We start from the raw sequence: 13,001 nt of genomic DNA on the forward strand, positions 1-13,001 counted from the left end.
AAACTCGGAAATGACGCAGAGTCTCCCCCCTCCCAACAGTAGGCAAGGCGTATACTCTGAGCTGTTTAACCCTGTAAGCTCAGGTTCCCTTCACATAGTTTTGATCTTCTTGCACTCCATGGGACTCTCAAGAGTCTCCTCCAGCACCAGAATTCAAAAGCATCAATTCTTTAGCGATCAGCCTTCTTTATGGTCCAGCTCTCACTTCCATACATCACTACTGGAAAAACCATAGCTTTTACTATACAGACCTTTGTTGGCAAGGTGATGTCTCTACTTTTTAAGATGCTGTCTAGGTTTGTCATTGCTTTTCTCCCAAGAAGCAGGCGTCTTTTAATTTCGTGGCTGCTGTCACCATCTGCAGTGATCAGTGCGCTCCCTAGCCACAGACAATTTAGCTCTACTTTCTGCCTCTCCTCCACCCCACCCTGTGCCATTCAATTCCTCACACACTTCACCTTGTATTGAATTCTTTCCCAGAAAATACAATATTTAATTTATTATGTCTTAATAAAAGGTTTCAGGAAAGCAAATGGCATTTAGATGGCAGTTGACAGTTTTTTTAATGTAATTAAGTGGTAAAACAGTATACAGATAGGCCTAAATGAAATGTAGAAAAATATCATACTGATTTATTTCACAATGATAACTTTATATTATAATACTATATGATGTAAAACGGCATTGCTTTCACAGTATCTGTGTTATTTGGTTGATATAAATAAGAAAACTATTAACATTATTCACAAGTCACGTTACAAGTTCTTATTCAACTCTGGCTTCAAGTAGGAATCTCCTCAGTGAAGTCTCATGTGATTAGAACTTTATTTTTCTAGCTTTAATCAAAGAAGACTCAGTAATAATTTCATCAAAGTCGGGTTTTGATGCTAGTTCATACTATAAGAGGTGTGACAAAAATGTTAGGCTAAAAAGCAACTCTAACAGAGAGCTTACAAAATGCCTAAGTTAAAAATGAACTGCACAACACTATTGTAGACATACTTCCAACTCTTCAAAAGAAAAGAACTGTTGCTAACACAGATAAAACATTTGCTTAGATAATTTCTGACAGTCTGTGATACTTCACATAACAAAGCAGACCAAGGTACTACTAAAGTATGCAATTCGTGTAAATCACCTGAAGTGTCTGTCAGTATGGAATTTAGGGGCACTCTCCAAATGCATATACGGTACTTGACCACCTCAACTAAAAGTGCTACAAATTCTGCAAACCTCGAGCTATCGGTTTATTATACATTTACTATATATGTAGCACATTTAGCTTACAGAGTCCTTGGCTGTGTGCTTCACTAATCTTGAAAATTAGTGCGATGGATTCACTAAAACAAACAAAAAATAAATCCAATTTTAGAATCAGGGAAATTGAAAGTTGAGAGACGTTGGTTTTCCCAGTTGGTGGACAATCTTTCTAAGTCTGGGAGAAAATAAGAAATAGAAAATAAGAAATAGAAACAGAAAACTGAGGCAAGTAGAAAAGAGGTGCGTAGGTGTTTGTGTACAGCATATAGTAACAGCTAACTAATATTGCACCATGTACAAGTCTTTAAGTACATGTGGGAGGATTATATAGAGCATAATCCCACTTAAGAGTAGACATGATGAAATTGCCTGACATGACTAATTTAGTTTCATTAATTCCAATGAGTGTACTGTGAGTATGATCTTACATAAATAAGCCCCAAAGATCCCAAATTTTGTTGCAGGACTTGCTGCTTCTGTCTCTCCTGTGATTGAATCACAATAGGTTCAGAATCCCCCAAGTGGGTCAGGTGTCTATTCCTCATCAGCAGAAGCGTGTAGAAACCTTTTTGAAATTATGATTTAATCATAGACATACGTTACAGCTCAATTGCCAGGGATTAAAAGAATAATATCAGCACCAATCATTCTGTGTGACTTCAAAGAGCAAGAAGGCATGGCAGGAAGCCTGAGGAGCAAGTGCAGAATGTTAATGAGAGATAAAGCACTGGCTCCTTTCCCAGCCGGATTTTCCCGCTGGATATCTTTTTTAATTAAGTGTGGCTAGTCCTCATGCCATCATATGACACATTAGTTGGGGTGTATGAAAACCTGGCTTCAGCACATGTGGAGATTTGGTTGATTATGACATCTCTAAGAAGCACAAAGACTGCTTCTCTCGGCAAGCTCTTCCAACATCTTTTGGGCACAGACTCATGTAACAAAGGCTCCACCAGAAAACTTTTTGATTACACATTCATCATAATTTGTGCTCATAATAATTTCAAGGTGGTTACATCCAACTCCATTTTCAATAATATTTATGCCTGCAAAGATTTTGAGGTGGTCATGCAGTTTCATTTCCATTCTATCACATCCTTTAACTTTCTACTGAAAACTACATATGCACAGTCTTCTTTTTGTTGCACTTTTGCAATAGATATAGTTTCCCCAGACAGCAATAATGCGGGAGTGTTCAGGAAGCATTACAGAAGAACTAACAAAGCGGAATATTCTTCTCAAGAATACGGCACAGAATTCACCCTCAATAAAAATCCTGCCTGGTGGAACCAGTAGAACTAGTAACTGGTTGACATTACACATTCTACCCTTAAAAACGATGTGGGGAAAATTGGCTGAATTGGGTTTGTTTGCTGAAACTTTTCAGCATACTGACTAAAACAAATAAATATATAACCAAAATAAAAACAAAGAAAGGAAAAGAGATAGAGAGAGAAATGCCAAGCCCTCTCTCAAAGATACGTCTTAACTCTTGTCTCACACAGAAGGGAGTGGCTCCCAGCTCTCTCTCACCTGGGTGCTTCCCTTAGTTCCCCCAGTCTCCCACCCTGCCTCTCACACAGGGTCTTTCACTGGCCAAACATCAACTTCATGTGTGTATTCAAAATATTCTAAATGTTCATTCCAGTATGAGTCAAGAATAGTCCTCTTCCAATCCAGGATGATGACTTTATCTCTCCGCCCCCCCCCCAAAAAAAATTCCAACCTTTCCTCCATATTTGAAAACAATAAATCCTTCATTTTTATTTAAACAGGAAACTCTCCACTGTAGTCATTTATTTTTAAAAATCCATAGTTATTTACTTGTTGTATATTCATTATTTTACACCCGTGTTTATATCTTGCAATTCCATTTCCTGTAGGGAAATTTATCAAGAGAAAAAGAAAAGAACTTCCATTTCTACCACTTCCATTCTTTTCCCAATAGGGTCACCAGAAGCTTGATAGGTTTTTCCTCTAAATTCTCACCAAATTATACCCAGAATCCTTTCTGCATCATCTTGTAATTCTCTGCTTTAGAGAGACTAAGCAGCTCTTACATGCAAAGGCATGAACTTCAATAAACATGGTTTGTTCTGAGATGGCAACTTTTCACATTGATTTCTGTAAGTCATTATTTCTCACTGATTTTTCGTAGGTATTTTATTTTCAAATGGTCACACCTGGAGGCAACAAAGACAGTTTGGTGTAGTTACTATGCGGAAGCTGGGGCTGGGGAAGAAAGGCATGGAGCACCAAATAGCAGTGGAGGCCCATCAGCTTGTGGAATGTTTGCATGTTCAAAGGGTATGTGATGAGGCGTGATGGTGCTGAACTGGCGTATGAAGATATATTTGTGTACTACCTCTGTCCATTTTAGAAAAGAATGTGATATGTTTTTCTTGGTTCCTAATGGAGATCCCAGCAATTTCTCTTGACCACCATGAACTCCCACTCTCAGTATGAACAGGAGCAGCTGAGTTAACATTAGTATAACTTTATTTTGCAGGACAGCCACTTGACCCCTCCATGCCCATCGCTAATTCAGTCTCTAATGTGATATGTCCTGTGGCTTTTGGGCACTGGTTTGCTCTTGAAGATGATCGGTTCCAGAAGCTGATGTTAGCCATGGATTTTGTCATAAAAAAATTAAGTAGCTTTTGGCATATCGTGAGTAGTTGTTTTCATTTCTCCTAAGCCAAACAGGTCCCCCTGAATACCACAAATCAGGGCCTTAATACCACAAATCAATATTCTGGAATCCATTATGATAGAGGATAGAGGGTTGAAGAAGTGACATCAGGTTTAAATTGACTTGAGATAAGGGCCACTTACTATCTCTCCGCCTGCTCAATTTCTTATGATTATCATTGAGATAAAATAAAATAAAAAGCATGAGTAAGAAGACTTTGTCCACCACAGAAGACTCTTTGGAGGAATGATGGGATAAAAATGGAACAATGACCTTCAGAACAGGTCATCTAGAGGGGAAAGAGGTGAGCAAAATAATATTTTCACTAAGGGAATTACATACTTTTGTTGCCATCATGGAAAACTAAATGTGTCTACTCTCTACTGACTTAGCAGTGGCAATGATGATGGTGCCTATAGTGAGGCCCCTGCAGCTAAAACCTTGGCTGGAATTTTTTTAATGAAAGAGAGACTTGCAACTTAAGCACTGTCCCTACTGCTCCCTCCTGTATGACCCAACTAAACTCTTTTTCCAAACTTAAGTTCAGTTCTCCACATTTCTTCATCCCTTCCGGATCTTTTTTTAAAAAGTACTCATGAAACTTCATCAGCATTTTAGTGCTAATTTCTCCTAATGCACACACATGTGTGCAATTTTGCCCGAAGCAGGGCCTGTGTGTTATTTTCACTATTGTATGCATTTTTAGGCACACATGACCATATCATTTGCATTTCCATTTTTGTACGCATCACTTGACTGGGAAACTACAGACAACTTTATATCAGTGTTCTAGGCACATTTGAAATAAGGAATTTCATTAGTGTGAGCAGTTTCTGACTTCTGGGCACAGTTCTAAGCCTAAAATTTCTGATTAAAACTGCAGAGTGGAAGGAAAGGAGGACCTTTTTCTGCCTCCTCACTTCCAGCCACTCTTTGAAGACTGGAGAAGAGACTGTCTTAAGAATATTAGAGGGTCAGGTAGGGCAAGCATGGCTTTGTTTTTTACAGTATTCAGATGAGGACTAGACCATGTGAAAAATGAATATAAGATTTTAGCTGCAGTTCATTCATTTTCAGTTTTGGATTCTTGTTATTAAAAAGGCACACCTAAACATTCCGTTGCTCCACCCATAATCTAGGTTTAAGGTGCTATTTAGCTCAGAGCTTTCATATCTCAGTTTCTAACACTGCATTATATCAGTCCAACTTTAATTTTCTAGCTCCTTATGTATTCAGAAAATGTAAGTAATTGATCTTTAAAGAGAAAACAAGGAAGGAGAAAAAACATCCTTCTTCAAGGTTTAGTTTTTTGTGTTGAAAGATAGAATTACTTGACTGGCAAACTGGAAGATTTAATAAATACAATTAAAAATTTAAAAAATGGAGAAGTGTACATTTTGAATGATGGCTGTCTTTCCCTTTGTGTATTAGGCAAATTTGCTTTTAAATGTGAACTTACTTGAATTCCCCCAACACCCACCTACCATAAAAGCCACTAACTAGTTCCAGGAGGGGTCCTCTGATTGTGCCCAGTTTTGGAATGATGCCTGGGAGCTGGGAAAATATTTTGGGCCATAGTTTTCTTTCACATTTTCAGCTAGGGATAATTCACAGAATCCAATCATTGTGAGATTCCAGAAAAGCGATGGACACCTTTCTTCTTCTTAATGAGAAACTAATATGCTAGCCCTGAAGAATAGTGCAGATCATGTTTTTTAAAGTGCTAATCCAAAGCACAAACGGTGTGACCAAGCTTCCTCATGGTAATGGCAGCATTTCTGCTATCTTTCCTTTAGCTTTATGAAATTCTCCCACGGCTCATGAAAATCTCCCACGGCCCCACAAGAAGGCCTTGTCCTGCTCAGAGATGGTGCTTTCATTTGCAAAGGAGGAGATAGAGAAGCATAAGGAGAATCAGTCTCTGCATGAGCCACAAGATCTCATTGATTTCTATCTGCTTCAGATGGAGAAAGTAAGTATCTGCTTTGAAGCTGAATACTGCTCATCCAATGAATCATTACATTCCCTGTTATAAGTGAATACTAATCTCTTGCCTGGAAACCAGCATCTTTTTTTCCTGAATCTCAGTTGAAAATGGCATTGAGTTCCCCCCAAATATTTCTCAAAGTCAATTTAGTTGCTCAAGTGGGTTGACATCCATTCATAAGCATCTATAGAAATGGCTAGGAAATGTGAGCTTAAAGGACTGGAAACTGAAGTGTGTTAAGGGGTCTTGCTTTGGAGCATTCCTTCTGTACATAAATTATTTTGGACTGATGTTCATCTGACATTCAAATGTGGACTGAAAAAACAGAAAATCCTAAACAAAATGCTCTTAAACTAGAGTATGACTTCAAATTCCTGTCTCATCCATCTTCACATACTAGAAAGGCCAAAATATATTTTCATCCTTCCCTCTTTGAACAATGTTTATCATGATGACAAATGAATGGTTAAATATGTTTAGTGTTAAGTAATTATTTCACCATAATTGTCACATTTTTATGCCAATTATTCTTTTCAAAAAAGGGGGGGTGCGACGATTATTGGTGAAAAACCAAAGCATGACCCTTAATCGAGGAAACAGTATTTATGAAGAAACATAATTATGTTTATATTGCTTATTACTTGTTACTAACTGTTTTTGATGTGATTAGGATGCACAGAATATGTGTGAACAGGTACAGGAAGGATAATAGGTAGTCTGAATTGGGGCAAGGAATTCTCATGCACTCTTAGAATGCCCTGTGACCATTATGTGGTGAATGCTTTGGGAATGATTTGAAAAAAGGAGCTTGACTATTATATGGTGGTGACCATTAGGCAGTGAAATATGTAGCACACATTTTGAATATCTGCTGCCAGAGTTTCCGTTGGATCCCTCTCTTCATGCCAGTATTGGGTTATTATGCCAACCCACAGATCCTGAAATCTAGTACCAGCAGCTACCACTGTAAATACAGGAAAATGTGTGTGGGTTTCCTATCATAACCAGCTATGAAGCAGAGGGCCGGTCCACCCACAAGGCAGGCTGTGACAGCTGCCTTGGGCAGTGGAATGCCAACAGGAGGCATCTCTGGGGGTGTGCTGCCTTGCCATCTGAAGAATTAGACGAGCGATCACAGACTCCTTTCCTCATGACTATGAGAAAACATTTAAAGGGCTGTACAGAACAAAGGTTCTCTATTATTGTTGCACTCAACAGGAAATGGGTTACCTAGGAGCGAAGAACTAGGGGCTGAGGTCCCTTCAGTGCCCCCCTAAAATATGTGAAGGGGCCTGGCTCCTCCAAAGTTCATGGCAATTGCCATTCTAATGATGGACATGAGCCACATTATGTGATTGATTATGCGAGGTGGGGCTCACTTGCCCCCTTCCTCATATTTTATTCAAGTTGGCACCTCTGATGGATTGCAACTAGCAAGTGCTCTGTGGAAGTAGCAATTGTACTGCACTGTGGTTCGATTCATCTGCAGGTAGAAGTTTGTTGGCTTTTGCAATTGAAAGGCATTTACTATCCTGGCCTTCATTGCTGAATTAATAAGAGCTTGAAAGAGTTCTTAATGAAGGCTTTGACACCTACATCAGATTGGTACCTTCCCAAAGCACAGGTTACAAGGAGTAGCAATTCCATAAGAGGGAAAGATATCCATATTAAATACCAGATGACTCTCGGGGTACTGGAAGTAGATCACAGTCTCTTGGGAGAAAAAATTAAGGAGAAAGAGACAGCAAGAGAAGGATGGAGGTATGGGCACTTCTGATTGCTCTGCTGGTGGCTCTTCTGATTCTGCACTACCTGAAACAGCTCTGGTCACGCAGGCATTATCCTCCAGGACTTCTCCAGCTTCCTCTCATTGGAGCCATATGGAGGTTTGGATTCAAGATTGATGAAAATATTCTCATTCAGGTACTTATTGCTTCGTAATAACTCAGTCTGATGCCAGCAATTCTTTTATCTATTTCCCCCAACAATTGTGATATTTCAGCTTCAACAGTAGAATGGGTTAAAATGGTAAATGCCATAAGCCTCCGTTGTCAGAAGTTGTAAGCAATACAAATAATAGTAATAATGTAAATAGTATTATTATTAATATTGCAAAGCACAAAACCATATAAAAGTTGAAAATATGCATTAAAACCTACAGATCAAAAATATTTATTGTATGGTGTTAAACTGAGGAAGGAGGAGAGAACACCCTCAAAGGGAGAATGCTTTATGAATATCTTGGAATATGCAGAGATGGCAAAAATTGATAAAAGATACAAATTTAGAATCTTTTAAAGAAGATTGGAAAATCTTTCCGGTCTATATAGAAAGTTATTTCCCATATGCAAAGACCACATAACAGCAGAATATATTAAGAAACATGTTAGAGAGGCTCAAATCAGATAAGATGGAACTTTAAAATGCAATAGTATGTAATTCGAGTTATAAACATTGATATTGGGTGAGTGGGAAATCACTTGTTTTGTTGAATTGGAATATAGTGGTACCTTGGGTTAAGTACTTAATTTGTTGCGGAGGTCCGTTCTTTTTTTTTTTTTTAAGAATTTTTATTAAATTTCCAGTTAACAAACCAATCATATCACATTAATTCCAAATTATACCAATACATAATAAACTCCAAATATTTAGCGGAATTTAAATTTTTTGTTGGGGGTACCCATGCGTATGTAACCTGAAGTGTGTGTAACCCGAGGTACCACTGTATAATTGCTGAGTAACAAATGTCACTTTCTATATGGAAAATTTCTATATTCCAATTGTTTTGTCAATTGGAACATTATTATTATTATTATTATTATTATTATTATTATTATTATTATTATTAACCACCCAATAATACGCCCCCACAGAAAAAAAATTAAAAGGGCATAGGCCTAGTTTAAAAGGAAGGTTTTGCCAGGTGAACTTCCCTGGTGAGAGCATTCCACAGATGGGGAGTCACTGCAGAGCAGGTCCATTCTTGTGTTGCCACCCTCTGGACCTCTTATGGAGGAGGAACACAAGGAAGGGCCTCAGAAGATGATTTCAGGTCCGGGTAAGATAATATCGAAAGAGGCGGTCCTTGAGGTATTGTGGTTCTGAGCCATTTAAGGCTTTCTAGGTCAAAACCAGCCCTTTGAATTGGGTCCAGAAACTAATTGGTAGCTGGTGCAGCCGGACCAGGAGCGATGTAATATGCTCTTGTTCCAGTGAGCAACCTGGCCGCTGAATTCTGCACTAGCTGAAGTTTCCAAACGGTCTTCAGAGGCAACCCTATGTATAACACATTGCAAGTAATCTTACCTTGAGGTTACCAAGGTTAAGAAATGTAACTTTCTATATGAAAAAAGAATAAAATATTATTACAGAAAAAAGACAGACCACAGCATTCATTCACAGCAGCCTCTCAACAGGTACTAACCTCCATGCACTATTCAATCTTTTTCACTCAAACCAGAAGCACTTATAAAAAACAAACTATAAACTAAAATACCAAAATCTTCTTAATGGATCTCTGCGGTAAACTAGGGTTGCCATTTTTTAGGAAATTGTTGAGCTTTTTTCATTGGGTTGCCGTACATCTGGGTGTTCCCTGACATTTTGCCGATTCCTGTCAGGACATGTCAGGAATTTTCCTGATGTATGGCAAGCCTACAGTAAGTGCTAATCTCCAGTTAATACTCCCACCAATAATACAAGGCCAGGGCTGTGAAATCAGCTTCAGAGAGTCATTTAGAAAGCTGTGAAACTAATGTCACTGGGAAATGAAGTCTTGCTACCACTTACAAGTTGACCCATAGAAAATACAACAACATTTTATGTTGCCTTGTGTTTCCCCCTGATTTCACATAGCTACCCATGCTGCCATTATCCTACTTTGTATGGTTTTGTGCTTTTCAGTATTAATCGGAATCTTGCCCCTTAATACTAGTTTTAATGTGTGTCGTTCATAGCTGCTGGTTGAAGGGCACTCATCTCCAAAACACATTGTGTAACACAAGAAGCTGAATTAATAAATCATGATCTACCTGTTGGACATCCCTGGCCTAGAATGCTGTGTACTTCTCCCCTTCCAACAGGCGGAAGGGCAACAAGTTCAACTGGCAATGAAGCAGGAGCACATCAGCCTTTCTCAGCAGCAGCTCACGTGTAACTAGAGAAGACAAGAGACAAACAGAACAGGCACCTTTCCATTGCCTCCTCCGCAAGCATTAACTCTTTGTCAGACCATAGTTTAGTTTATTTGCTTGTTTCTTAAATAAAATTATGAGCTTTTTCAGAGAAAACTCTTCAAAAAATACAAAATTACTCAACCATCGGATATGAACATATTAACTTTTAAAACATTGGAATTGGTAATAATCTCTAGCCCAGACATGTATCATCTTAATTCCTTGCCATAGATTTGCATGGTGGTGATGCTCCTGCTGTAACCCACCGTGGGTCTGAAACCTGACCCAGGACTCTAGCCCAGCCTGTGCCAACTTGTTACCCTCCAGATGTTTTGGACTACAATGCCCATCTGCCCCAACAACCATGGCCAATAGTCAGGGATGGTGGGAGTTCTAGTTCAAAAGCATCTGGTGGGCTACAGGTTCCACATCCCTGCACACACAAAGATTGTGGCAAGATCATTTTCTGGCAATGACTTGTGCATCTTCTTGTCTGTCACAGGAGGGCTGGTTACTATGAAGTGTCTCTGCTGCTCTGATCCTAGGCAGAGGTAACATGGCTAAGAGGGAGTAAAACAAATGGGTTGGAATTCTGGGAGGGAGGGAGGGAGGCAGGCAGGAAGGAAGGAAGGGGAGGAGGAGGAGGGGAAAAGATGATAGCAAGACAACTGCACATAGTGAGAAACTGCAGAAGTGAGGGAGGATGATGTTCTCGTATTAAGTTGAAATATCCAACTGCATTTTTTGAACACATCATTCCTCTCTTCTCTTTTGAACCAAATGGTAGCTGGGAAAGCAACATGGAAATATTTACACCATATGGTTTGGACATCTACCCATTGTAGTACTGTCTGGATTCCAAGCAGTGAAAGAAGCGCTCATTGACCACTCTGAGGAATTAGACGAGCGACCAGAGTCTCTTTTCCTTAGGACTCTGATAAAAGGAAAGGGTAAGTAGTGAAGAATAAGAATTTCTACTGGTATTTTCCCCAGATGAAACTTTTAAAGGGCTGTCCAGAAAAACAGAACAAAGGTTCTCTATTACTGCTGCACACAACGGGAAATGCATTACCTAGGAGCCAACACCTAGGGGCTGAGGTCGTTCAGAGTGGCTAGTTCTCATGCTATCAAATGACACATTCATTTGGGTCCATGAAAACCTGGCTTCAGCACATGTGAAGATTTGATTGATTATGACATCTCTAAGAAACAGAACACACCGCTTCTCTCAACAAGCTCTTCCAACATGTTTTAGGCATGGACTCATGTGGCAAATATAACATGTGAACTTTGCAATCACATAGTTACTATCATCATTATACATTATGAATTGCTTCTTGCATGTATGTCTCAAGGCAACTTACAGAGATATAAAAACAGTTTAAACTATGAATAATCATAGTTTAGAAGTCCCGGCTCCTAAGTGAGTCAGATTATTATTATTATTATTATTATTATTATTATTATTATTATTATTATATTTTATTAGGTTTTGACAATAAAAGAGTTTAAAAAAAATAGAAAAGACAAAAAAGATACAAAATTATAAAATACAAAAATACAGACATTACACACAAAAAAAGAAAAGAAAAAAATACATATAAAAAGACAAAAATTCCCTCTTTCTTAATTTCTCCTCTTTAGTTAACTTATTTTCCTGTCTCCCTCACGTCTCCCATTTTTGTATCCCTTTTAAAAGTTGGTTCAGCAAATTCATGTCCTGTTAGTCTATCTATTATTAATCCAATCTTGCATTTTACCTTGTTGCTAAAACCCCTGCAATTCATTTCAATGTCCTCAACATTCAAAAATTTTACAATATTTCTGCAAATACATTTTAAATTTCCTCCAGTCTTCTTCCACCGTCTCTTCTCCCTGGTCTCGGATTCTGCCAGTCATTTCCGCCATCTCCATATAGTCTATTAGTTGCATCTGCCATTCTTCCAAGGTGGGTAGGTCTTGTGTCTTCCAATGCTTTGCGATGAGAATTCTTGCTGCTGCTGTAGCATACATAAAGAAAGTTCTATCCTTCTTTAACACCGATTGGCCAACTATGCCCAGGAGGAAGGCCTCTGGTTTCTTCGGGAAAGTATATTTAAATACCTTTTTCAATTCATTATATATCATTTCCCAGAAAGCCTTGATCCTTGGGCACGTCCACCAAAGATGAAAAAAAGTACCTTCAACTTCTTTACATTTCCAACATTTGTTATCGGGCAAGTGATATATTTTTGCAAGTTTGACTGGAGTCATGTACCACCTGTACATCATTTTCATAATATTCTCTCTTAGGGCATTACATGCCGTGAATTTAATCCCGGTGGTCCACAACTTCTCCCAGTCAGCAAACATAATATTATGTCCTATATCTTGTGCCCATTTTATCATTGCAGATTTTACCGTTTCTTCCTCAGTATTCCATTTCAACAGCAGATTATACATTCTTGAAAGTATCTTAGCATTGGGTTCTAACAGTTCTGTTTCTAACTTTGATTTTTCCACCTGAAAACCAATTTTTTTATCCAAATTGTAAACCTCTCTTATTTGAAAATAGTGTAACCAGTCTCGCACCTTCTCTTTAAGTTTGTCATAACTCTGCAATTTCAATTTGTCACCTTCCTGTTCTAAAATTTCCCAATATTTTGGCCATTTAGCCTCCATATTGATTTTTTTCAAAGCTTTCGCCTCCATAGGTGATAGCCACCTTGGGGTTTTACTCTCCAAGAAGTCTTTATACCTTGTCCAGACATTAAACAATGCTTTCCTGACAATATGGTTTTTAAATGCCTTATGTGCTTTTACCTTGCCATACCATAAATATGCATGCCACCCAAATATATTATCAAATCCTTCAAGGTCCAAAACATCTGTATTCTCAAGAAGTAGC

At 38.5% G+C, this 13,001-nt stretch overlaps 1 protein-coding gene across 2 annotated transcripts in view; it reads left to right on the plus strand.

The window, feature by feature from the left end:
- The first annotated feature begins 7,664 nt into the window (after positions 1-7,664).
- Positions 7,665-13,001, plus strand: part of LOC310707292 (cytochrome P450 2J5-like) — an 85,443-nt gene continuing 80,106 nt past the window's right edge. For both annotated transcript variants that reach the window (XM_083504307.1, XM_083504306.1), the window contains exons 1-2: positions 7,665-7,862; positions 10,902-11,064. In XM_083504307.1, the coding sequence (XP_083360433.1) occupies positions 7,695-7,862; positions 10,902-11,064 (331 nt within the window). In that variant the 5' untranslated portion in view covers positions 7,665-7,694. The remainder of the gene's footprint in view (positions 7,863-10,901; positions 11,065-13,001) is intronic.

This window comes from Podarcis liolepis, assembly GCF_965112155.1.
Source record: "Podarcis liolepis genome assembly, chromosome: 5".
Classification (NCBI taxonomy): domain Eukaryota; kingdom Metazoa; phylum Chordata; class Lepidosauria; order Squamata; family Lacertidae; genus Podarcis; species Podarcis liolepis.